Genomic DNA, 27747 nt, shown 5'->3' with positions numbered 1-27747 from the left:
TTTAGAAAGGAAACGTATACAGGGATATACCCAATTCGTAAACATGGGAAGGATGTTGATCCAGGGAATAATCCGATTGCCAATTCTTGGAGTTAGGAAGGAATTAATTTTCCCCTTATGAGATATCGCATAATGTGTCACTGGGGTTTTGTGTTTGCCTTCATCTGAATCAATATGCTACAAGTAAGGATATAGGATAAAGTTTCAGTTGCCTAAATTTAGCATAGGTTGTACTAGATGGAGATGTCTTTTTTCAACCTCATCTACTATGCAAGTTTGTAATCTCAAGAGGCGTAGGTAATTACATTTGTATAGGGAGGAGTATTCCTCTATATGTATACTCCTATGTATTTTATACCATGTTTCTGCCAATTAAAATCAAAGTTAAGTTCAATTAGTTTGGACGTATGTTTTGGAAGATTGATATCGAGCGCCTAAGATTTATTGTTTATTTTAAAGCCCGGTATTTTATTGAAGTATGCCAGGTCAGAGATTAAGTTGGGGAGATCAGAGGCCTAGAAATTGTAAGTATAATATCGGCGTCAAAGGAGTGGCAAATTGTATACCTGAAATATTTGCATTAGCTCTAATTTTTGTTGCCAGTAGCTCAATACAGAGGGCGAATATTAGAGGTTAGAGGTCAGAGATGTGACTGGATACTTTTTGGAGATAAATCTGTACAGGCATACCCCGCTTTAAGTACACTCACTTTAAGTACACTCGCGAGTAAGTACATATCGCCCAATAGGCAAACAGCAGCTCACGCATGCGCCTGTCAGCACGTCCTGAACAGCAATACCGTCTCCATACCTGTACCGAAGCTGTGCGCAAGCGGGGAGACTATAGAGCCTGTTACAAATGCGTTATTTACATCAGTTATGCGCGTATATGACGATTGCAGTACAGTACATGCATCGATAAGTGGAAAAAAGGTAGTGCTTCACTTTAAGTACATTTTCACTTTACATACATGCTCCGGTCCCATTGCTTACATTAATGCGGGGTATGCCTGTATAGTGTTTTGGTACACGTAGGGGTGTGTAAGGGATGGGCTTTATCGGGTGTGGGGTGAGCCGACATGGGACCGAAGCTCTATGGTGCTCATTTGCCCTTGAGAATGTGGTTGAGGAAAGGAGAAAAAAAAAACAAAGGGTATATAAGGGCAACGACGCAGTTTCTGGCGTTGGGTAGGTGAGGAAATGCGCTGCATGGGCCAGGACCACATCACCACGTCTCCTCCCTGGGACATAATGTTATAGGTCATTCTTTTATCATATAAGCAAAACTTTATAACAAACAACACAAACTCAAGACAGTATATGCCTTAACCAACATTGTTTTCAACAAGCATGTTTAGTACTTAAATGCCCAAAGGATAAGAGATTCATTTCACTTTTTTTTTTATTATTGGACAAGAGAAAGAACAATAAACTCCCCCCTATTTTGTCAGCATTTCCTTGGGAGGGCCCAAGAGCCACCGACTAGTGAATAGCTTTGGTAGCTACATCTAGGGTTATAAGGAATTAAAAAATCCGAGCTTCGCCTCTATACTTTATGTATAGTGACCCCTCCTGGTAGACCTATTGTTTCTCGACTGCATCTCGGCGACAAAATGGCAGGATTCATATTGGTGGGCTACATGCGATGTTAAATCGTTACACACGTGCATAGAACATACGAAAGGATTGTTGGCCACTAAACTTTTCTTGGATTCTGATACAATGTCTATGGCAGGGTTATGCAATTTTTTTCCCCTGCGCCCCCTGCCTCTCCTTACCTTGGCTCCGGCATTTGACGCCACGTTGCCATGGTCACGCAACACCGCAGTCGCATGACACCGCATTATCTCCAGAAGCCGTCTCAGCCAAGGTAAGTGAAGTTTACACAGGCCTTCGTCACTCCCCCTGCATTTAATTGAAATGCCTTCGGGAAGCACGCGGGCCTGTGTAAACCCCGCACCCACCGCAGAGAATCTTGCGCACCCCTCCTCTTTGGCACAGTAGGAATTTTTGGTATCCAGTATGGAATTTGTTGCAGCAGAATTATTTTTTGTTTGAACAATAGTTACCTACAGATTTGTGGAACAGCCATGGGCCCCAGGTTTGTCCCAAGGTTGCCAACTTATTTATGGGTTGTTGAGAGGTGGACCAACAATTCCCTTGGGGCGGCCTGGTTTACTATAGCCATTTCATAGGATATTTGATTATTTGGGATAATGATTTTGGCGACTCCAGATTTGTTTTCACATTTTAATTCCAATCAGGTAGGCTGATGCAGTAGCCAATTTCTGTATATCTTCAGGTTTGATTTTCACACTTACCGTTGATTTGACGAACCAAATTGTATTTTTGAATATATCAGATAATAGCGATTTGACTATTAAAACTAATATATGTTAAACCAGTGGCCACAAACGGTTTTCTGCACGCTATGAGCACTCACCAAAAACAATGGCTGAAAAATATACAATTCAGCCAATTTAAAATCGCCAATGTCAATGATTGAGGCGCAATTGCTCTGGCAATGTGTATTTCCTGCAGTCTGTCTATGAATGAGAATTTTTTAGCAAAGGGATACGACCCAACTAATATCAAAGAAGTCTTTCATAAAACATGCGCTTTGGATAGCGATGCTTTATTTAAAAAATTAAGAATCAGAAGAATAGATCAAGTAATGATCATACCCCTTTTACGACTAGATACAATCAATCGGCTCCCAAGATCGGCTGTTTTTTGGTGATCCCATATTGAAGGAACACCTGAGTACTAAACCACCTGTGGTGTATAGAAGAGACATTAGTTGTAAAAATATCCTGTCCCCCAGTAAAATTAAATTGTCACAAGCACCCATACCATTTATGAATACCACTAACCCCTCTGGTAATTTCAAATACTACAGAAGCAGATGCCTCCAAATTTTTAGAAAAAAACGAATGGCGCACAGCCAGGGAGCCAGGTGTGGAGTAAAAAAACTTTTCTTTTATTGCAGTATGATGAGAGACAAATTCACCCCCTTGGGGGACACAGATAGGGACCTCCTACGCGTTTCAGACCAACAGGTCCTTTATCAAGGAGTATGGGTTCAGACTTTGGACCAGTGTAGTTTCAAGCTTATGGAACTTATTATGGAACAAAAAGCTAATGAACGGAAAAATCTGCAAATTCAAATTAAGGATCTCCAGTCACAGTTACAGAAATGTAAAGATCTAGAGGGTTTCAAGAATTATGACAGGATACTGTCAGAAACCGTGTTGAAAGCTGAGGAGGAAATTACAGCAAAAAAAACAAGTCAAATATGACAGGGACCGCGCCGACTATGAAAAGAAACAAGTGTATAGTTGGCAGCGTGTTAACCCCAATAGAGAGAGAGGGAATCAGGGCCCCCAAAAGGGTAATCAACAGAGAGACAAAGTGATGCGGTCAACCCCGCGCAAATCCATACTAAAATCAAAAAATAGTGATCAAACTAGTGGAGATTCGGATTTCTCTGATGTTGATAACCTCTCGCACTCAGTCTCCTTTTTCCAGACAGAAAGATCCAGACAGTATCCAGATGGCCCGGATGAATCCTCCAGATCAAGACCAACAGGAGCGGATCACGCAAGAAGTTACTATGACGGTGATCCGGAGCACCAATCTTCCTCTAGACAACAACAGCAGCAAAAACACTTCCCTCTCTTCCAGAAAAATCAAAAAGAACCCGAAGAGGAAAGAAGAAGAGAGGGCGGCAGATGGCCGGCCAAAAGGAAGAAGTGAGTAATAACCAAGAAATAGATGTTATTAATATATCTGGGGAAGATTTATCATCTGCGGAAATATCACTCTTACAAAAGGGGCTTAAATATGCACCTACAATGGACTTTGACCTTTTTAACACTGCTATAGATGTTTACAAATTCGTGAGGAAACTGACTTTAAAATCATTTTTTTAAAAACGTGCACAGTCCTCTGAACTGCAGGATAATAGGTCATTGGATGTTACAGAGGAGGTTGATCCATCTGGTGTACCACCCACACCCCGCCCAAATGTTGCAGAGGCGCCACCAAGTGATCCAGCTGCCTCCATTCTAACCTTCAGAGAGGCATGTGACCTCCAAGACATTTTGGACCTTGAAGAACTATTAGAGGACAATAAGGCCTTATCTGAGCAAGCTAACCTCCCAGAATTTGGCACATGGAGGTCAAACCTTAAAAAGGGTTCATTGTTTGATCCTCAGTTCTCCAAAGGTCCCTTCCTGACCACTTTTGAGAACTTGGTCATTAGGGATCTGCGCATTTTGTCAGAAGGTTATTCCATTAATTCAGGCAAGCATAATTTAAACTTTGAAGAAAAACAGGCACTTTTTTCCTTACAGAAAAACACTAAAATTGTTATAAAGAATGCTGACAAGGGAGGAGCGGTGGTGGTGCAGAGTAGGGCTTGCTACCTCAAAGAGGCCTACAGGCAACTTGGGGATGCGACAACCTACTCTGCACTACCAGATGACCCTACAGCAGTGTTTAGAATTATTAGAATTAGGGGTTATTACACAAGTATTAAATAAAGCTGAAAGTGCATTCCTGTGGAACCCTAACCCCACCATTCCAGTGTTTTACCATCTCCCAAAGGTCCATAAGACATTGGTCGACCCTCCGGGTAGACCAATCATCTCGTCTATTGGATCTTTGGGAGATGGTTTATCAAAATACATAGATCAGTATCTGCAGCCCTATGTTAGGGATCTACCCTCTTTCCTGTTGGACTCAGGGGATCTAATCACAAAGCTAAAAGAAGTCATATGGAACCCTCAATGTATATGGGTATCCATGGACGTTACGTCCCTTTATTCAGTCATTAGACATGACCAGGGGTTGGCAGCTGTCGATCATTTCATCGGAGGTCCAGATAGTAATCAATTCAACACAGCATTTATCTTAGATGCCATAAAATTCCTATTAACGCACAATTATTTTTTATTTGACAGCACTTTTTATTTACAACAAAGGGGCACAGCAATGGGCACGAGCTTTGCACCGGTGTATGCGAATTTGTTTATGGGGTGGTGGGAGTCACTGTTTATGTTTTCAAGCACAAATCCATTTCGTAAACACATCACATTTTACAAAAGGTTTATCGATGACCTGATTATGGTTTGGGAAGGGGATCTAGACACTTTGCACAATTTCTTTAAATATATTAATTCTAATCACCTTAACCTAGTATTTACGTATCATTTTAACACACATCACATCGACTATCTGGACCTCCGTTTGTTCATTGATATTAAAGGTCAAATTCAAACGGAAACATTCAGGAAACCGAACGCCAGGAATATGTTATTACGAGCTGACAGCTGCCACCCTCCTGCGGTCATCAGGGGTATCCCCAAGGGCCAGTTCCTCAGACTGAGGAGGAATTGCTCTACTGAGGAGGCTTTTTCTCGTCAGTCTGAGGAACTATGCCTTCGTTTCCACCAGAGGGGCTATAATATGGATGGCCTGATTGATACCTCCAAAGAAATTGCACTAACAAACAGAGAGGATTTATTCAGCAAGGGTGATTCTGACGAGAATAGAATAACATTGAGACAAAAGAAAAAAGACACTGGTTTTTCGCAAGGGGATGTTCCACTCATGATTACACAATATAACAGATGTAGTCATAAAGTACAAAACATTATACGCAAACATTGGAATATTCTCCAAATGGATAGTAGCCTTAAGGAATGCGTTAAACAAGGCCCCCGTTTTGTATATCGTAAGGCAAAAACCATCGCAAGTTATGTGTCGCCTAGTTATGTTGCATCCTCCACCTTATCTACCAGAAAATTTGTAACAAAGGGCTCATACAGGTGTGGAGGCTGTAAGATCTGCAAATTTGTGACACCCGCACAATGTTTTAGAGGTCTAAATTCTAAACAAGAATTTCGTATAAAATCATTTATAAATTGTGATACTAACAACGTAGTGTACCTCTTAACGTGTGGGTGCGGGATAAACTACGTGGGTAGGACAATTAGACCGCTAAAAAACAGAATCCTTGAACACATTAGGTTAATTAGGAAAGGAGACACTTCTCACCCGGTCTCCAAACACTTTTCACAATGCCCAAAAGGGAGCCTTAATGGGCTAAAAGTTCAAGGTATCGAACAGATCTTTCTAAATGAAAGGGGAGGTGACTCACTCAACCTTCTGGACCGCAGGGAGGCATATTGGATATTTATGCTTCAGACTAGAACCCCCTGCGGTCTGAATGTAGAGTGGAATCTGAGTAATTTCCTTAAATAAATTTAATCAAATTTTCTATAAATGCTGTAAAATTACAATTCTTATCCTATTGTCATCATTTTTTGACATAACGAGATCTTTACATAGATGTAAAATAAAAAATTGCATGAATTATTCAGTTGCTTAGCACCATGTTTCTGACAGTATATTGTGTCAGTTCCTTTATATATTGTGTCTTGTATTAGACCCGGACATACGGGTGATGCCCTTATAATAGAGGTGGCATTGCCACAGATCAATACCTGAGCTTATTGTTTAGCAATTACCTTTATGAGCCATGGATTAATCCTAGGTTATGATTTGCGATATATAAATGAGTAATCGCAGGAATAGCATAATTGATTCCCCTTCGCCTTTGGAGGACTCAGAAAAACAAGACATTATATCTAAGTCTTGCTGATCTGATTCATTTTGTTTTTAATTAATTTTATATGTGTATGTTAATTTTGCCAGCATTTGTGCTGATAAGGATCTTAGATCCCTGATATGTATCCACTTGTATGTTTTGTCTTAAGTGGGTTTTTATGTTAGAATGGGCACCATTTGCAATAGGAGCTCAAAAGGATTTTGTTCACTGTATTCCTTAGCTTACTCCTATTGTGATCTTAGCTAACACTTTTTTCTCTCTCTGTCTGTCCCTTCCAGCTCATATTGTGGCTGCGCGGGGCTCCGTGTGATTGGAGCTGTCCCGTCTGCCCCAATACAGTCATTGGTGGCACAGCGGTGGGCTTCAGCCAATCGGAGCACTTCGTGACGTCACGAGGGGCGGGAAAGGAGGCTGAGAGTAAGGGAATAGCTTCTTGCCTTCACGGAACACTAGGGGCATGCGCGGGCGTCATGTGGGGGCGGTATTTACCCACAATCCTATGGGTTGTTGGAGCGACGCTCCGTGTGACGTCATGCGCATGCGCGGTGGGTCCGTGATGCAATTACCCACAGATTTCTGTAATTTACTCATTAAACCTTGGATATATAAGGTGCCCAGTCTAAACATACCCCATACTCCTTGATAAAGGACCTGTTGGTCTGAAACGCGTAGGAGGTCCCTATCTGTGTCCCCCAAGGGGGTGAATTTGTCTCTCATCATGCTGCAATAAAAGAAAAGTTTTTTTACTCCACACCTGGCTCCCTGGCTGTGCGCCATTCGTTTTTTTCTATTGAATTCTCTAGACTCTGGATCCTTCTTGGCTTGCACGCCGGCAGAAAAAACCTGGAGATGACGTGAGTGGGGTTTATTGGCTTAGACTATTATAGTTGGGTTTGACAGCAAACAGTCATTATTATACCTACATGTCTTTATTATGCCTACCCACTCCCATTGGTATCTCCAGGGGTTATTAAGATTTATGCCTTTGGATGGAGTTACTGCGGGTTTGAGCACCCCAATTCCTTCACCTGCCTCCAAATTTTTAAACAGAAATTAATTTACTTACTTTTCTACAGGTGAGGCATTCAAAGTTAAGGGATTTATTAAACCACCTAAGCGGTGTATCGCTTAACCTGCAACAGTGGATTCCAGTATGCAGGGTGCACTATTCACTCCATAGCCACCAGATTTTGGGAGCACAGGAGGAACATCTTAAATTATGTTAACTCTCATTGTGCCCAAGCATTTTTCAGCAAAAAATACAGATGTCTTTGTTATGGGATTGCAATCTATACCATTATCTTTATTAGGTGGTGATAGGTCTCTCTGCTGCAGAGTCCTACTGAATTTTGAAATTAAACAGTTTGATACCAGATGGGTTCGGTGAATTGCTACTAGTACTATTGTGTAAGTCAATATGCTCATATATAATTTCTTATGTTGTACTTTTTTTGTTGGTTTCATTTTAGTATTTTTTTTAATACATAGCTAATTTACCAACTCATTTATTTATGATTAATCTTTGAGCTTTCTCCCTAAGTTTATTTGAATAGATTTTATCTTGCAGTGTTTATCATTCATTGTCATCAGATATTATGAAGTAATTGATACGGTTTTACTAGATCTGTATCTAATTCATAGATTTAGTTTGTTTGTGTACCTTAATTGTTTTTTAATCACACCAATTAGTTGCCTAGCAACAATGTGTGTATATATAATAAACGACAACACAAAGTATTGCACACTGCTCACTATCAATTTCAAAATTTTATATAATAATAAACAAGTGTTAAATAACACTAGGTGAGTGCTACCTATGTACAGAAGTTAATGTAATTAACAATTGAATGATCACGTGATGGAGTCACAAGAGCATTCACAGAAGTACATTTGGGGTGCACATCACAATAAACATTTTTAAATTTTCTAACAATGCTATAGTGAAAAAACCAAAGTGAAATTTATATATATACAATTAAAACACGTTGCGCTGATGATATAAACCCTTAGCAAGAGTGTTAAATGATAACGTATATTTGCTGAGTACCTGGACCTATAAGCGTTAATCGCTGATTAGTCCTCCTGCCTATTAGTAACAGAGTAAAGTCCTAGGTATTGAACAAATTATTGCCCAGTGAAAGCCAGCTGGAGGAGCGTCATCAACCATATAATATGTACAGCGCTATGTATGACTGCAACCATAGACCATAGAGCAGAGGCAGCGTCCACACTGAGATAATATACAACGAATGGGAATTCCCTCACTCATAGACTATCATATGAACGCTACTTGCTTGCAAGTAGCAGAGCTCCAACATCGCTCTCAACAAATACTGGGTGTCCCTATGACTAGTGGCAATGATGGATAGGTAACAGTAGAACATAGGACCATATTAATACAATCTATGATAGGTTGCACAGGTGAATCAGGGGGAATCCCTATATTAAAGCTGTCATATGAATGTTGCCTGCTTGCAAGCAACACAGCTCCAACATCGCTGTCAAGATTTACTGGGGGTCCCTGCACTGGTGTCAGACAATGGTAAGTACTCGTATACCACAATTGTAGTGTGATACTTAGCTGTATGAACTCTCTTCATCTGCTACTGCTGCTGCTGGTACATAGAGCCGTCAGTGCTGCCGGAGCGCACCTCCTAGCTGCTGCTTGCTCGGGATCAGCTAACCAACGTGAAGTGACGTCACCACGTCACGGTGCCCACGCCCTACGCGTTTCTCTCCAGGCGGAGCTTCGTCAGGGGCAGGTGGATGCCGGGACTCAGGACCTGCCACATTAAATAGCCCTAAAGCAGGTGTATTGAATCATGTATTAACCTCTTGCCGCCAGTGAAGGCAGACAACAGAGCACATAATTCGCGGCGCAAATCCTCAGTACCCGACCATGGTTACACTATAACTGCTAGACATATCATGTAATATAAAATTTGGTCGGGTACTGAGGATTTGCGCCGCGAATTATGTGCTCTGTTGTCTGCCTTCACTGGCGGCAAGAGGTTAATACATGATTCAATACACCTGCTTTAGGGCTATTTAATGTGGCAGGTCCTGAGTCCCGGCATCCACCTGCCCCTGACGAAGCTCCGCCTGGAAAGAAACGCGTAGGGCGTGGGCACCGTGACGTGGTGACGTCACTTCACGTTGGTTAGCTGATCCCGAGCAAGCAGCAGCTAGGAGGTGCGCTCCGGCAGCACTGACGGCTCTATGTACCAGCAGCAGCAGTAGCAGATGAAGAGAGTTCATACAGCTAAGTATCACACTACAATTGTGGTATACGAGTACTTACCATTGTCTGACACCAGTGCAGGGACCCCCAGTAAATCTTGACAGCGATGTTGGAGCTGTGTTGCTTATTCATATGACAGCTTTAATATAGGGATTCCCCCTGATTCACCTGTGCAACCTATCATAGATTGTATTAATATGGTCCTATGTTCTACTGTTACCTATCCATCATTGCCACTAGTCATAGGGACACCCAGTACTTGTTGAGAGCGATGTTGGAGCTCTGCTACTTGCAAGCAAGTAGCGTTCATATGATAGTCTATGAGTGAGGGAATTCCCATTCGTTGTATATTATCTCAGTGTGGACGCTGCCTCTGCTCTATGGTCTATGGTTGCAGTCATACATAGCGCTGTACATATTATATGGTTGACGACGCTCCTCCAGCTGGCTTTCACTGGGCAATAATTTGTTCAATACCTAGGACTTTACTCTGTTACTAATAGGCAGGAGGACTAATCAGCGATTAACGCTTATAGGTCCAGGTACTCAGCAAATATACGTTATCATTTAACACTATTGCTAAGGGTTTATATCATCAGCGCAACGTGTTTTAATTGTATATATATAAATTTCACTTTTTCACTTTTCACTTTGGTTTTTTCACTATAGCATTGTTAGAAAATTAAAAAATGTTTATTGTGATGTGCACCCCAAATGTACTTCTGTGAATGCTCGTGACTCCATCACGTGATCATTCAATTGTTAATTATATATAATAAACGCACACACACTGCAGTTAATACTTCACACACTTCCACATATGAATTTACGTACAACAAAACACGTTGGGTCACGTGGTTTGAGAGTCAGCAGGAAACATTGCTACTGGCGTCTTTATTTACAGCGTCGACCAGCTGCGGGACCTTTAACTTCCCTCTGAGAGGAGACAAGTGTCCTCAATTTCAAACAGGCCATTTACAATTCTTGACTGGAGGTTCCTCTTTGTGGGGGGGGGGGGACCTTTTCCCACGGATGATTGGCTTTTTATCATACTGCATGTGGCTGTGAAAGCGGGCCGGTCACCGTAAGGAAGCACTGCTTATTACAAGCGACAGAGGGTTGATTTTGGATATCCTGCACCCTTTGCAATCTTGGATCAGCTGGATCTCCAGTAACCTCCCTCCTATCACATTCACTGCAAGTTCATATCTTACTTGTTGCAAGTGAGCATTTGTCTGCGGTTGTCTATTAAATACTACATTTGGAACAGTATTATGCTATGGAGCGTGCATGTCTCTTGTGTGTAAATATCTGTAGCAAATAATATACTTTATACATTAAAATATATTTATAGAAATAACCTCTGCTTCTCTCTTCATTGCTTTAACTTTTTCCATTTCCATGAGCATCTTTTGGGACTCCTCGACATTCCCTTCAGCTCCCAGTTGTTCAGCTTTTGCCAACAGCTTTCCAATGTCTTCATTAAGCTCATGAACTTTTTCTGCCTAAAAAGTAAAAAGACAAAAATGAGCCTACTACTGCTTAAAGCACATGGCCACAATCCTTTCAGAGCCCCTTCAGTTATTTAAGATTACGTTTTTTTTTCTTTTCAAGATTTTCACACCACAATGGTGCATAATCTAATTTATTTGAATGCTTTTCATACAGAAAGCCTTAGTAGTAGTAAAAAAAAAAAAAAAAAAAACAAATAAGTTGAAAAATTAATTCCTTAAAAAAAAACCACCACAACCACTGCATTATTCAGCAGGTTTGTCATAAGTTTTGATGCGTTTTAATAGACCAAAAAGTTTTAAAATTAAGTGTAGAGTAGATCATTTTAAAATCTAATGCTACATGTCAGGATCTGTGACATTTTGTATTATATGCACATTCATTTGATCTATAAATAAAACATTTGTGATAAAATGCATCACAATGTACACCTCTTCAGGACCAGTAGGTTACCAGAATTTGGAGCGTGCGGCATCACCGGTTTCAGTAAGTTATACATTCTGTAAACCAAAGAAAAAAAGACTCCTCCTCGTAAATTGCACTCAGACCTAGTATTACTTTTACTATATACACGTGTAAAAAGAATGATGCATATAGGGGGATTCAAATGTAAATGTAACTACTGTATATTACAATTAAGAAAAAATGAGTGAAAGGGCTGCTCAATATATATATATATATACACACACCTTAATCAAAATAAAAATATTAGGATTACCGTAATATGAGGTGCCAACACTGTTTATTGTGCACCTAATGTCTATGAGCATAAAATACCACCCAAGGAGACAGCTAGCAGCGATAGAGTAGCTGAAAACACTTCATGCAGTAATACAGATTTTTTTTTTTATTATCACAGAAATGAAGGGGGTCTCCGGAGCTGAACTGTGTTAATTTCAGCTGGGGGACCCACTGCTTTCATTGACACCTCCTTCGCAGTGACTATCTCTGTGGAGTTTAAATGTCCTGGTCACCTGGGTCTGGGTCACCTGGGCATGGAAGACATGCGAAATTTAAACACCGCCATTTCGTTAGGCACAAAGTGTGTGGTGATAGCGAGAGAGATGGGAGAGACATCAGCACATTTAGGGGGAGATGTTATCTGGAGCTGTTATGTGGGGCAATAGGAGCAGTTCTAGGGAGTAATATGGCAACAGACTATTTGTGGCCCTTCTAGGGTCTGAAGGGCCACATTCGCGGCCCTTGATGTGTATCGTATTGCCCACCAATGCCTTAGATGGTATATTATGCTCATGGGCATTAGGTGCACAAACATACAGTGTTAGCGCCTCCTATGGGGAAACTAGGATATTACGGTAATCGCTATTTTTTTGATTTGAGATATAGATATTGAAAAACTTGTTCATTTTTCTTAATTGTAATATAGTAAAAGTTACCCAATGTTTGCATTATTATTACTATTATGCGTATATAGCAAGTTAAATTTCATACCAGGTCTGAGTGCAACTTACGAGGAGTCTGAGTCTTTTTTTCTTCTTCTTTGGTTTACAAATTGTTTTCTACACCTTAGTTTACACCGACCCTCTTACCCTCTTCCTCCCGGCTGTGGCGAGAGTTGTTCCCTATCCGCCCCACCACGTTTTGCACCTGAAGTAGTACTAACAAAAGCAGCATGTATTGCAAGTTCCATGAGAAACCATATACACAAGGTACAAAACGTACACAATTCCCAACAAATACATCATTTCTAAAAGCACTACTTTCCCAGGTAAATAATGCAAAGAAGTTTAATTTTCCAAAGCAAAATATAACAGCATCTCTTTAAAAATTGAAGAAATTATGCTGTATATATATTTAAAAAAAAAATAAAGAACAGTGCGCTTAACCTTTTTTTTTTTTTGTTATTGGATGATTCCAAAATATATTTGGATACATTTTTGTTTTAGGGTAGAATTACTGTAATTACATTTTTTAATGTGTTATTTTCCAATAAGAATGATTTTCCAGACAATGCATTATATTTATACTACCGTTTGCCAATTTGTTAAAAGAAGAGTGATCCCATGGATAGAAAGTGAATCATTGCCTTCTGCATTACAATACAAAGAGCAGAAGGTAAGTTTAGTCATTTCTGGCTATGTAGCGAAGGCATCAAATGGTCTAAAGATTACATTCGCATTTTACATAAAACTGCAAGAAATATCAATATCTGTAAAGTAGCGGTTTTGCAAATAAGTTATTACCATCCCATGTGATAAATGATACCTTTGCAGAGACTTCTGCACTTATCTCTTCTTGGGTCTCGGCAAGACGTTTCTTGGCAAGCTCCGTTCTTCTGTCACACTCGGCAATAAAGGACTCCAGGTGATCCATAGCCTTAAATACCAAATTGTATGTTACAGCAAATGACAGTAGTTCCCCTTTATTGTTTTAGTTTTACATGTTTGTGCTTGTTAAAAGTGAAATCCATTGTAGTGTACTGTATGTCTTTATTTATATAGCGCCATTAATGTACATAGCGCTTCACAGTAGTAATACATGGGGTAATCAAATAAATAACAGATAAAATAAATGACAGATCATGGGAATAAGTGCTTTAGACATAAAAGTAACATTAAGGAAAAGGAGTCCCTGCCCCGAGGAGCTTACTGGATTTGAATGAATGCACGTCTTGCAGATATAGGGCCTGTTCATTAAACTGCGATAAACGGCATTTCCGTACGAAAATGGATTAAGCAGTTCTCATATCCAAACGGTATCTTCCCAGGTGTCATTCATCTTGCAATGGGTTAGAGCAGCGGTGCGCAAACTGTGGGGCGCGACCCCCAAGGGGGGCGCGACACTGCCGACGGGGGGCGCGGGGTTTACAGAGGCCCCGCGCGCTTCCCGAAGGCACTTAAATTAAGTGCCGGGGGAGCTGCAGGGCCTCTGTAAACTTAACTTACCGTGACTCCGGCGGCTTCCTCCCTGTGTCGCCATGGCAACGCGGCGTCAAAATGACGCTGCGAGGTCATGTGACGTCACGTTGCTATGGCAACGTGACGTCATTACGCCGGAGCGCGGATAAGTTGGGGTTGGGAGGGGGGCGCGGGAGTGAGGGGACAGCCGGCAGGGGGGCGCAGGAAAAAAAGTTTGCGCCCCCCTGGGTTAGAGGTTAATCAGTCGGTGGTTATACAAGCAAATAGGACTTATCTTCAATTGGACTCTGTTCCCGCTGGGGAGGTGAGATTTCTGGCTGTGAAGTTTTGGGTAATACAGCAGTCATTGGATGAACAGTGCAGGCAAATGAGATTTAAGAAGACTGCAATTTTTCTGCATAGGTCATTTTTAATGAATACAACCAAAACACCATGTTTTTGAACATGAAACTACTCCGTTTTCAGAGAATCTTGCCTTGGTGACATTGGAGTTCAATGAATAGACCCCATAATCTTTTACAAACCCTTCATATGCCTTCTACACTGATTCTCCCCTTTCTTTTTAAACGCTGCAGTATTGCACCGCTTGAATTTTTAAGGTTAATCGGGAGTGTAAAAGATGGCTGGAATTTGTCTCAAGGAGAAATTAAACAAAAACCACAAGTCATACCTATTTTTAATTTGTTCGTATTGCCCTCATTAGGAATTTCCAGTAAGAGTTTACAGACAATTATTGGAGAGCCCGATATTGTTTAGAATTTCTTCACTTCGAAGAGGCTTTAAACAATGTCCTGTGTGCTTTATACTGCAACACAGTCATTTTCAGAGAAAGAACGACAAAACAAGCACAAAATAAAATGCAAGCCGATACACAAAACACACACAAATACTGTAGAAGTAGAAAAAGAACACTTTCAATCTGAATGTATAGCCTTGGTCAAGTCGACGTTCAGATGATACAAGCTATACAGTTGTTGATAGATTATGAAATAAAACAGTTAAACAAAGATCAGCGCACAGTTTAATGAAAGGGACCAGAAAAAAAAAAAAGCTTACATCGAGCTCAAAAAACAGGTCTTTCTCTTTGGTTGCAATTTCATAATCTGCTCTCAATGCCAAGTCATGAATCTTGGTGCATTCCCCCAGATCCATTCTCTATAGAATAAAGAGAAGCAAACAAAACAAAGTTACCATGGGTACTAAGAAAGAGCTAGAAAATCAGAGCAAAATATAAATAAAAACAAGCTTCATTCTAAGATCCGCAGGTTCATGTTTTTTTTTTTTTACACTACTTATTTATCAAGGACGAAAGCAGGGGATGTCACTCACTATATAGGACAGACTGGATTAGATTTCATTGTACTTAATTTAGGCCATACATTTTAAAAATACGCAAATAAACCAAATATTTCAGGATTTCACATGCTCCCCTCCTCCCTCCCTCTCCTCCTGAAAAGCAGTGTCCTGCTGATGTGCCAGTTACAGAGAAGCAGAGGCAGGAACGTCAGCGCACGGACACGTGGTCACTGTAGCTGGATCACGAGGACAAACCGGGCAATACTATTGGCTCGGCAAGCCTCGCCATAGTTCCTGCTGCAGTAGAGGGCAGCAGCGGGACAGTGAAGGAGGCAGAGCAGGGCCCTCCTTCACGCATTTATGGAACTGCCCCCCCCCCATGTAGGACTGCTCTGCTCTTCGGGCCGGACAAATACAGCCCCGCAGACCTTATGTTTGACTACCCTGGTCTAAAGATTACGGTGAATACTAAAATAAAAGGAGCACAGAAGGTGAAATGCTCAGTGGTTAAAGAATGTTCAAGGTTCATGTTATGCGTTATTGTAGGCCAGACTGAATGTTTCAATTTTGAAAGCCGATTTCCAGGCATTATTAATCTAGTATATAGAGGAGGGCTATAGTGTGTGTATAGAGGGGGAAAGGGGGGGGCAGCAGTTTATGTGTGTAAATTGGAGAAGCTGTATTACAGTTTTATTTTTAATAGTAATAATTCCCTGAGAACATTGCATTAATGGCCAATAATACCGTCAGGGTTAAACTACTTCAACCAGTGCATTATTGGCCAGTGATGCCCTGTTCTTCAGGGATTATTACTTAAAGAATGTGATTTAAGTGGAGGGAAAAATCAGCAATTTAGTTTTTTTTGTCATGCAAAAATGAATAGAACGGTAAATAATATTGATAATAAACATTATAAATTGCATAACTGTATAGTACATATAAAAGTGGTTGTTTAGTCATTGCACATTAGAAAACATACTGCTCAATAATCATAGTAAAAAATTGAATTACCGTTCCTGCAAGAATATCATGAGGGCAACAATCCAAAAGATGACTTTTGCAGACACGTTCATCTGAAAATTTCACTCTCTGACGAGTTTCATCCCCTGCAAAGCAGTAAAAGGACAAAAAAGTACGCAGAAACATGTTACAAGCATTAATAAAAAGCATCCACATCACAAGTAATTGTTTGTCTGTGACAAATGATTTTCCGGTTTATAGTCACTGTTATTTTAATTTTGTTCTGAAGAAGCATAGAAATAATAGACTAAAAAACATGTTAAAACAAATTTAAAAATAAAAAAAAAAAACCCCAGTATCAAAAATGGCATATTTTAGGACAACATTGTAAACCTTGAAGGAGCATCAATAAATGGCAAGATATGTGGTGCAATGAAAATATAGTTCTGTAACATGTTTAGGTTTCCAAATGTGGTTAAACTCTACAGTAAAAAAATAAAAATAACCACCTCAAAATTCTTAAATATATTGGAAGACTTTCCCCTTCTCCACCCATCCCAACAAAAAAGAACATGTTGGAAACTGGTGGTTACTGTTATTGGCAATCCAAAACCATGCAGAATGAAAAAAATGTTTCATACAAAACACAACTACTTTGCCAAGATACAACTGACAAATTATTATTCACGATATTACACTGTTGTGTTACTAGCTCTCCATTAAACTGCTAGCTTGCAATAAACATTCAGCTGCTGATTTGGTTTTAGAAAGTTTATTTTACATAGGCCAACAAGGTCAAGGCGGCTTAATCTGGTTTACAATTTCACTACTAAGTGACATCATTTATGACAGTGGAAGGCTGGAATACATTGACATTCATTGGGAATCACTTTGATTTCTGCTTCTTCTGGAACAAAATGAAGCCTGTGAGCAAAATGTGTGTTGGGCTGCTGTTTCTAATACCACTTCTGCTAATTAACATGCCTGCCGATCCCCTGCAACTGGCGTTTATGGCGTTTCTAATAGGAGTGATGATCCTGCTTGCCACCAAGCCTTACACCTAAATCTGACAACTCTGCAATTATTCTTACAAAAACTCTGGGCTTTGCGACACATTTTTACTTTATTATTACCTTTAATGTTATAAAATAGTGTGTGCAAGTATGAGACGGAGTAATGTTTTTAGATGGAAATGTGCATAAAAACATGGATTCCTGTTAATTAAAATATTACATTAGAGTGGTTCTTTAGGGCATTCTGGTGTTCCTTGTATTAATGAGCCCTTGTAGTTTTGTTCAAGAAACTTTATTTCCCCACTACTACTGTATCTAAAACATAAGGTGGTTTTTGCCATATCCGAAAACTGTATCCAGACAAATTAGCAATAAATAACAAAACTTTTAATTTCCTAAGTGTAATAAACCACATAAGAAATTAACGTTGGCCGCCTTCTGACAAGAAAAAAAAAAAAGGATATGCCAATGTTGTATTTCAGAATTAGCTTAACTAATGGGGAGATTCGTTGTAACCTCTGATACAGGTTATCACATTACAACTACACATTAGCTGCCATTCAAATCAACAGTTAACGAGTGATCCCGGTGTAAAATCATTTATCAGAGGTTAGTGAATGCCAAGACAGCAGACGTTTATTTTCAACTGTAGCTTGCCTTTAAACCACTTCTTATTTTTATCAGACTACTGTACATCATTAGCAAGATCGGATTGCACCTTAATTTGGGTTTATATATTAGCGATTATTTGTAAAGCGCGAGCATATTCCACAGCGCACTACAAAGGGGATACAGAGTCACGCATATTACATAAACAGAATGACACACCAAGTACAGACAGATATATTTGGATCCTTGACCGTTTTGTGGCACCTTAAAAAGCTAATTATATTTGTAATGTTAAGCAACTAACAGTAAGATTTAATACGCAGTGCTATATTCAGACCACGGCTTTAAGAGAGCTCCAGCACATACTATACCCATCTGCTTTCTTCAAGAACTCAGCTGCAGAAATGTTTAAATAGGAAATGGTTTCATACCCACACCTGTAGTGAGGAAGTCAGGGGAGTGACACACACATTAAAGGCAAAGTGTGAAGTCTGTGAAACAAGTTTTAAGAGAAGCCTGTATTTATGACACCACTATGTACAAAAAGGTTTGAATGACTAGGATATATACTTTTTTTTTTTTTTTACAAGCATCCTGACTTAACATGGTATTTGGTTCTACTTTTTCAGCTATACTACATAGTTACTTGTCAAAGCAAACATGTTTTAGTTATAACAGCTTTAAAAATGGTCACTCACGGCTCGATGAACGAGGCTTTTCTGCAACTCCCGTGCAGATCTAGGCAGGCAAAGATACACTGAACCTTAATAAATAAAATAAAGGGGCCACAATTGTTCAGTTTGTATGAAATAATAATATGGGAAGCAAGTAAATAGCAACTTAACACAAGAGATTAAATAAATTACACTTAGGGTGTGCAAAGAAGACATTCCTGAGGTCCCACATAAGGACGACAGAGACCTCCCTTATTTTCTCTAAGACAACCCCCATAAAGAACAGGCTACATTTTCTTATAAGATAAACATTTCAGTGCAAGATGTTACTAAAACCTATTTCATTTCTGGGCCTAAAGTAAGTACATAATAAGCAGGGCTCGAAAAATTGGGATGCAGTCTCCTCCATTGGAGCACAAAGCTTACAAGGCGCCGCGCTGCAGGCCGTGGGAAGGCAGCGTGCCTGTCGCTCACGGGGGGAGGGAGGGGGCACTATGCAGTTACAAGGGGGGGAGCGGAAGCGATGAGGGCAGGCGGTGCAAGAATCAGAGGGGGGTTTCGGGGCATGTGGAAATGATTTACTTTTTACCTCAACTGGTAAATGTTTGTGATGTTTTTCCAGCCCCAATAATAAAGCTTCAGAGCGCCTGAAAGCTATAAATTGACCAGTGTATGCAGCAGACTAAACTATTTAGGACCTTGTTCTAGATCCCCCAAAGCAGCAGCATAAGGCGGCGTTTATAGTGCCGGCGACGCAACCAATGACGTCACCCGTCACCACTGGCGAAAGTAAAATTTTAGTTTTAAGCGACGTCACTGTCGACAAGGCCAGTGACGTCACCAAGGAGGAGGGCAGCGCTCTGTGATTGGTTTAGAGACAGTCACATGTGGCAACTGTCTCTAAAAAAAAAAAACACATTTCACGGGCTTTCAAATTTTTGGTCGCTCCGTCGCACTTACTATAAGCGCATGCGACGGATTCAATGGATTTGTTTTGGCGCGACGGCACGTCGCCAGGCACTATAAGCGCAGCCCAAGCCATTTTTAGCCAGGGGAAGAGAGACTGCACAATTAAAATAATCAATTTCCCTCCAGTACTTTATATGAACCGGAGTGTCCAAGAGCTGCTTTCCATTTCCCTAATCTCCGAAGCTCCCTTCCATCCCTCAACTTTTCAACGTTTAAAAATGTTGATTGCCTCATCATTAGAATAACGGCAAAATCAAAAAACCTCAGTAATAACACGATTAAGCTTCTCACTTAGAAAGGTCACTTTGTTATATTTATGCTAATCTAATTAACATTTCCCTGAGGTGAAAGTATGTCAAGCAATAACAGATTTAAAATAGCCTTTTTTAAATTGTTATTAAGCATTAAAACACGTTAGGAGACGGACTATCAGAATTGCTTTAGGCCTCGGACATGGTCAAAAAGACAGCGCTGAGCCGCGCTGAGGGGAAACATTATCCCTATCAGTGCGGCTATAGACGGCGCTTCCGCAGGCGTGTGGAAATGCAGGAGACAGGCAAGTTTAAATTTTGCCGCTCAGGGAAGCGCAGGGCCGGTCACGTGACTGCCCGAAGCCAATGGCAGTCCGTGACGTGGCGCCCTAGCCCCGCCTGCCTCCCACCCGGCACACAAGTGCGCTCGCTGACGCTCATGCAGGGACACGAAAAATCTCCTGCTTGAGCAGGTGAGCGTCAGCGCTGCCCAGCGCTCTTCACTACACTATGTCCCAGGCCTTAGATAGGATCAAGTTCACGGCAAAATTACACTATTTATGTTGCAACAGATTTTCAGGCACTGAATACCAGTTCCATGATATCAATTTCATACACGAATATAATTATTATGTGCCACGTATAGCATTAAGAGCTAAGTAACATTTAATTTCTGTTCAAAATACCCACTTTGTAAGGCGCTTAGGCGCTGACCCGTGCTGAGGCGCGCTCTCACTTACCAGTGAGCCCCTGCAGCCGCAACGAGAGCGGCATTAGCAGGGGCTCGTGCACGCTTCCGAAAGCGTGCGGAAGCGTAGGTCTTATTCAATTTTTAGTTTCAAGCGCTCAAGGGAGCGCAGGGCCGGTCACGTGAGCGGTTCGCCCAATGGGCGAACCAGCTCCGTGACATCACTGCCCCCACCCCCCCCGACACGACCCCGGATGTCGCGCTAACCAAGGCCAGGGAAAGCACCCGCTTTCCCTCAGCCTGAGCGCGCCTCCGCACGGCTGCTGCAACCCTGGATGCAGCCTAAGAGGTTTTAACGCATTGCTTGCCTGCCAATGTAATGCAGTCAGCAGCAAAAAAAAACAGTGATTGGAAAAATAAATAAAGCATATACATGCTCCTTTCTTATTCGGGTTTTCAATCAGTTAATCTCAGATATCAATTTAACTATACAGACATCACTCTGTTCTACGATCCAAGATAGTAGTCAAATGGGGCAGTACAGCACAAATGAACTTGGCCACTCAATGGATGTACATTATTACCACTTTATTTGTAAAATGCCTACATATTGCACAGCACGGCACAATGGGGTGACCTTTTCCCTTCTTCCTGTGGTTTCCAGGCACATGCCTTTCCCCAGAGAGCTAGGCACCGAAAAAAATCATCTTATTAGCTTGGTAGTCATGTGCCATATTTCATAGAGCACCCAGTGCACACAGTCAACAGACCAAAAAGGACTTTGGCTGTGGACAGATGCATTGCAAAATCCCCAAAGAAATGTTGCTTAATTTCTCTCCTGCCAGAGGACTCTGCATCTGATGTCAACCACTTTGGAAAAATGGGATTAGATGCTGTGTGGTCCATGAACAATAGGGCAGGATTGATGGATGAGGCGATTGGGCAAAGGAGACTAGTAAGGAATGGGGAGTAATCAGTTCTGCTAAAGGAAACGCAGCCCAAGCAGAGAGAGCAAACAGTCCCTACCCGGCAAGAAGGGAACGCAAGAGTCTTCCCAGAAGATACAGGACACAATGGTATAAAAAGCCCACCACATTAGAGGATTGTGTGTGCCACCATTAGAAACACACAATCCCATAAATGATACAGATGTAGCAGAACGGTATTGCACCCATTAGCGCAGTGCGTTGCATTAACTCTGGCATGTTATATCACAGTAGTACTGTTGAAATCAATGTTTAATGAGATTACACACCTTAGGCTGAGTCCATAGCAGGGGAGGCCGCGCCGAGCCTTGCGGACGCTCCGCGCTGAGCTCCTGCATCCTTCATGGAGGATGTCTTTAGAGGGGGATCACGCGAGCGTCCGCAGGCGTGCTGAGGCGCTGGATTTTTCAGCCGACAGCCAAACTGTTTTTCAGAGCGCTGTCGGCTGAAAACATCCAATCAGCGCGGAGCAGCGTCAACGTCACGGCGCCGTGACGTTGATACATCGCGGGCGATTGCCCCAGCGACGTCACTGCCCCGCCTCCCTCAGTCTCCCCCCGCCTCCCAATCGCGCCCACTGGCTCGCCTGAATGGGCATGAAATCGCGCAGATTTCAGCAGGCGAGCGTCAGCGCGGTCCAGCCCTGCTACCCCTTCTACGGCCCCAGCCTAATGTTTAACACGCTATTCTGTGTGTTAACGAGGGTAATGTCTGCTACATCTGTATGTAGGATTTCTTCGGAGGAGAATCAATGTCCCTGAATCAATGGAAATTCTATATTTCTATTAGGAATAGCATTACTGTAGTATCTGGCGTACAAAAAATAATAATAATAAACTCCCCACCCATATTCAATTTACATGTGAATGTTGCTTTTTAACTACTTCTGTTTCACAAATGTGCTTTTTGCCAGAAATATCAGGAAACACTAAATTAAAATGCAGTTATCCATGTTAGATGAGCAAGATCAAGAAGGGTGTGAAAAGTGAGACATGCTCCAAGTTGTAATCCCATACTGATGCAGCGGCCGTTATTCACATCTTTTGGGTTCTCTGCTGTCCCCCACGCAGCATGAACGCGGCCAATCGCCCCAGGCACCGCGCTTATCGCGGATATTTTGTTTGAATTTCATGGATTCTCTTTCTTCGTTTGCAATAAAATGGATGAATTGTAATGTGTACAGTACTGTGCCACTGTGTCACTGTGCTACTGTGTCACTGTGTTACTGTTTCACTGTGCTACTGTGTCACTGTGCTACTGTGTCACTGTGCTACTGTGTCACTGTGCTACTGTGTCACTGTGCTACTGTGTCACTGTGCTACTGTGTCACTGTGCTACTGTGTCACTGTGCTACTGTGCTACTGTGTCACTGTGCTACTGTGTCACTGTGTCACTGTGTCACTGTGCTACTGTGTCACTGTGCTACTGTGTCACTGTGTTACTGTGTCACTGTGCTACTGTGTCACTGTGCTACTGTGTCACTGTGCTACTGTGTCACTGTGCTACTGTGTCACTGTGCTACTGTGTCACTGTGCTACTGTGTCACTGTGCTACTGTGCTACTGTGTCACTGTGTCACTGTGCTACTGTGCTACTGTGTCACTGTGTCACTGTGTCACTGTGTCACTGTGCTACTGTGCTACTGTGTCACTGTGTCACTGTGCTACTGTGCTACTGTGTCACTGTGCTACTGTGTCACTGTGCTACTGTGTCACTGTGCTACTGTGTCACTGTGCTACTGTGTCACTGTGCTACTGTGTCACTGTGCTACTGTGTCACTGTGCTACTGTGTCACTGTGTCACTGTGTCACTGTGTCACTGTGCTACTGTGTCACTGTGCTACTGTGTCACTGTGCTACTGTGTCACTGTGCTACTGTGTCACTGTGCTACTGTGTCACTGTGCTACTGTGTCACTGTGCTACTGTGCTATTGTGCTACTGTGCTACTGTGTCACTGTGCTACTGTGTCACTGTGCTACTGTGTCACTGTGCTACTGTGTCACTGTGCTACTGTGCTACTGTGCTACTGTGTCACTGTGCTACTGTGCCACTGTGCCACTGTGCTACTGTGTCACTGTGCTACTGTGTCACTGTGCTACTGTGTCACTGTGCTACTGTGTCACTGTGCTACTGTGTCACTGTGCTACTGTGTCACTGTGCTACTGTGTCACTGTGCTACTGTGTCACTGTGCTACTGTGCTACTGTGTCACTGTGTCACTGTGTCACTGTGCTACTGTGTCACTGTGCTACTGTGTCACTGTGCTACTGTGTCACTGTGCTACTGTGTCACTGTGCTACTGTGCCACTGTGCTACTGTGTCACTGTGCTACTGTGCCACTGTGCTACTGTGTCACTGTGCTACTGTGTCACTGTGCTACTGTGCTATTGTGCTACTGTGCCACTGTGCCACTGTGCCACTGTGCTACTGTGTCACTGTGCTACTGTGTCACTGTGCTACTGTGCTACTGTGCTACTGTGTCACTGTGCCACTGTGCTACTGTGTCACTGTGCTACTGTGTCACTGTGCTACTGTGTCACTGTGCTACTGTGTCACTGTGCTACTGTGCTACTGTGTCACTGTGCTAATTTCATGTTTTTAAAAGCCAGAAAACTAAAATTCATTTTTCTGCACTCACTTCTTAGTGCGGGGAGGCTGGAATTCATCCCGCGGTTTCAAATCGGGATTCCGATGTACATGACGCGTGAAGTGTTCGAATAACGGCTGCTGCATCAGTATAGCCATCTTAAAAATAACTTTCTGAATAGAATGCAAAAGAAAGGAAAACCGGCGCCTTACAAGTCCAATAAGTGATGAAAAGTGTCCAAATATATATAGACCCTTCTGATCCTTGGTACCAGATGGTCAGATGCGGCTTCCGCCGTGCGGTCCGTGATATGTGAAGAAAACACACAGAGAAATATAGTGCAATATTGCCAGCAGATAATGACACTAAATGGACAAAGACTAACACTACATGACAAACAATACAAAACAAGACACTACAAATATGACAAACAATAGCAAGGCTGAACTAATAAAAGCTCATTTAATATATAGATAAAACAACATAAAATAGTTAATATGCGGATGACTGAGAGACCGCCGGTCCGGAGAGTCTAAAACCGGGACCCTACTCACAGAAATAAGGAAGTATGCAGGCAATGAATATCGGCCGTGGAAAGGTAACAATCTCCCTCCGGTCACACTGGAGCGTTTCTTAGATGTACTCCTGCGATTCCCCGCGTCCCTATGGCGGATACTCCGTCACTTGGGGGACGGACCTTGAGGTTGAAGACTCTTTCTGTTTCCGACACACGTCTGCCACGCTGCTCACGTCACTCCGTCAGATGAGCTCTGAACTTTACCCTACGCGTTTCGTGCGCTAGCGCACACTTCTTCAGGGGATCCGCGTAGGGTAAAGTTCAGAGCTCATCTGACGGAGTGACGAGAGCAGCGTGGCAGACGTGTGTCGGAAACAGAAAGAGTCTTCAACCTCAAGGTCCGTCCCCCAAGTGACGGAGTATCCGCCATAGGGACGCGGGGAATCGCAGGAGTACATCTAAGAAACGCTCCAGTGTGACCGGAGGGAGATTGTTACCTTTCCACGGCCGATATTCATTGCCTGCATACTTCCTTATTTCTGTGAGTAGGGTCCCGGTTTTAGACTCTCCGGACCGGCGGTTTCTCAGTCATCCGCATATTAACTATTTTATGTTGTTTTATCTATATATTAAATGAGCTTTTATTAGTTCAGCCTTGCTATTGTTTGTCATATTTGTAGTGTCTTGTTTTGTATTGTTTGTCATGTAGTGTTAGTCTTTGTCCATTTAGTGTCATTATCTGCTGGCAATATTGCACTATATTTTTCTGTGTGTTTTCTTCACATATCACGGACCGCACGGCGGAAGCCGCATCTGACCATCTGGTACCAAGGATCAGAAGGGTCTATATATATTTGGACACTTTTTTCATCACTTATTGGACTTCCAGAATTTCACCCAATTGGACTTGTAAGGCGCCGGTTTTCCTTTCTTTTGCACTTTGTTTTTCTGATTTGTACTAATCAGTATCTCACCAGGCAGCCTAGCCCGCCATTAGGGGGCACTTCTATAGAGATATATCACAATCTATTTCATCTAGCGCTAACCATACACCACCTTTCTTTTTTTCTGAATAGAATGTAACAATCTGATTGGCTACTTTACACCAATCCAACAGTGCTAAAAGCCAATATTTGGCAGATTCTGTTTCACTGAAAATTACATTTCTTATAGGCATTTGAAATGGGGCAATGTTTGTGACGCAAGTGTTTTTATTTTACTCCTACCCACCATGCTATTATTAAGGAGTGAACAATAGTGACTTCAGGCAAAAGGGAGTAGCCAAATGAAATCAAACTACTCACGTTTTAGCTCACAATATTTACAAACTAACGTTATAATTTTTATTTTAAAAAAATTCAAAAAATGTGTACATCCTTATACGTGTCCCATTTTGGTTAAAAGGTGTCAAGCACATTACATGTTACCGACAGTACATTTTGGGCCTTGGAAATACAAAAGGATGAAATTAAATTGTGTGTCTGCTGCAGAGTGCGTGAGTGCCTGCTGCAGAGTGCGTGCCTGTCTGCTGCAGAGCGCGTGCCTGTCTGCTGCAGAGCGCGTGCCTGTCTGCTGCAGAGCGCGTGCCTGTCTGCTGCAGAGCGCGTGCCTGTCTGCTGCAGAGCGCGTGCCTGTCTGCTGCAGAGCGCGTGCCTGTCTGCTGCAGAGCGCGTGCCTGTCTGCTGCAGAGCGCGTGCCTGTCTGCTGCAGAGCGCGTGCCTGTCTGCTGCAGAGCGCGTGCCTGTCTGCTGCAGAGCGCGTGCCTGTCTGCTGCAGAGCGCGTGCCTGTCTGCTGCAGAGCGCGTGCCTGTCTGCTGCAGAGCGCGTGCCTGTCTGCTGCAGAGCGCGTGCCTGTCTGCTGCAGAGCGCGTGCCTGTCTGCTGCAGAGCGCGTGCCTGTCTGCTGCAGAGCGCGTGCCTGTCTGCTGCAGAGCGCGTGCCTGTCTGCTGCAGAGCGCGTGCCTGTCTGCTGCAGAGCGCGTGCCTGTCTGCTGCAGAGCGCGTGCCTGTCTGCTGCAGAGCGCGTGCCTGTCTGCTGCAGAGCGCGTGCCTGTCTGCTGCAGAGCGCGTGCCTGTCTGCTGCAGAGCGCGTGCCTGTCTGCTGCAGAGCGCGTGCCTGTCTGCTGCAGAGCGCGTGCCTGTCTGCTGCAGAGCGCGTGCCTGTCTGCTGCAGAGCGCGTGCCTGTCTGCTGCAGAGCGCGTGCCTGTCTGCTGCAGAGCGCGTGCCTGTCTGCTGCAGAGCGCGTGCCTGTCTGCTGCAGAGCGCGTGCCTGTCTGCTGCAGAGCGCGTGCCTGTCTGCTGCAGAGCGCGTGCCTGTCTGCTGCAGAGCGCGTGCCTGTCTGCTGCAGAGCGCGTGCCTGTCTGCTGCAGAGCGCGTGCCTGTCTGCTGCAGAGCGCGTGCCTGTCTGCTGCAGAGCGCGTGCCTGTCTGCTGCAGAGCGCGTGCCTGTCTGCTGCAGAGCGCGTGCCTGTCTGCTGCAGAGCGCGTGCCTGTCTGCTGCAGAGCGCGTGCCTGTCTGCTGCAGAGCGCGTGCCTGTCTGCTGCAGAGCGCGTGCCTGTCTGCTGCAGAGCGCGTGCCTGTCTGCTGCAGAGCGCGTGCCTGTCTGCTGCAGAGCGCGTGCCTGTCTGCTGCAGAGCGCGTGCCTGTCTGCTGCAGAGCGCGTGCCACGCTTGCCTGCTGCAGAGTGCGTGCGTGTCTGCTGCAGAGTGCATGTGTGCTGCAGAGTATGTGAGTGTCTGCTGCAGAGTGCGTGCGTGTGTGAGTGCCTGCTGCAGAGTGCGTTCGTGTGTGCGTGCCTGCTGCAGAGTGCGTGCGTGAGTGCCTGCTGCAGAGTGCGTGCGTGCTGCAGAGTGCGTGAGTGCCTGCTGCAGAGTGCGTGCGTGCCTGCTGCAGAGTGCGTGCGTGAGTGCCTGCTGCAGAGTGCGTGCGTGCTG

General features: G+C 43.1%; 1 protein-coding gene across 2 annotated transcripts in view; it reads right to left on the bottom strand.

Annotated features, from left to right (window-relative positions):
- Positions 1–27747, bottom strand: part of LUC7L (LUC7 like) — a 42704-nt gene that overhangs the window by 12955 nt on the left and 2002 nt on the right. Inside the window, exons 2-6 of one of the 2 annotated variants that reach the window (XM_075565243.1) lie at positions 18842–18906; positions 16573–16667; positions 15322–15420; positions 13613–13723; positions 11236–11379 (exon numbers count right to left, since the gene is read on the bottom strand). In XM_075565243.1, coding sequence (XP_075421358.1) covers positions 11236–11379; positions 13613–13723; positions 15322–15417 — 351 coding nt within the window. In that variant the 5' untranslated portion in view covers positions 15418–15420; positions 16573–16667; positions 18842–18906. The remainder of the gene's footprint in view (positions 1–11235; positions 11380–13612; positions 13724–15321; positions 15421–16572; positions 16668–18841; positions 18907–27747) is intronic. The other variant, XM_075565242.1, reaches the window with a different exon arrangement.

This window comes from Ascaphus truei, chromosome 11 (genome assembly GCF_040206685.1).
Source record: "Ascaphus truei isolate aAscTru1 chromosome 11, aAscTru1.hap1, whole genome shotgun sequence".
NCBI classification, from domain to species: Eukaryota; Metazoa; Chordata; class Amphibia; order Anura; family Ascaphidae; genus Ascaphus; species Ascaphus truei.
Note: the sequence above shows the minus strand (reverse complement) of the source record. Positions and strands in the feature narration are given on the sequence as shown.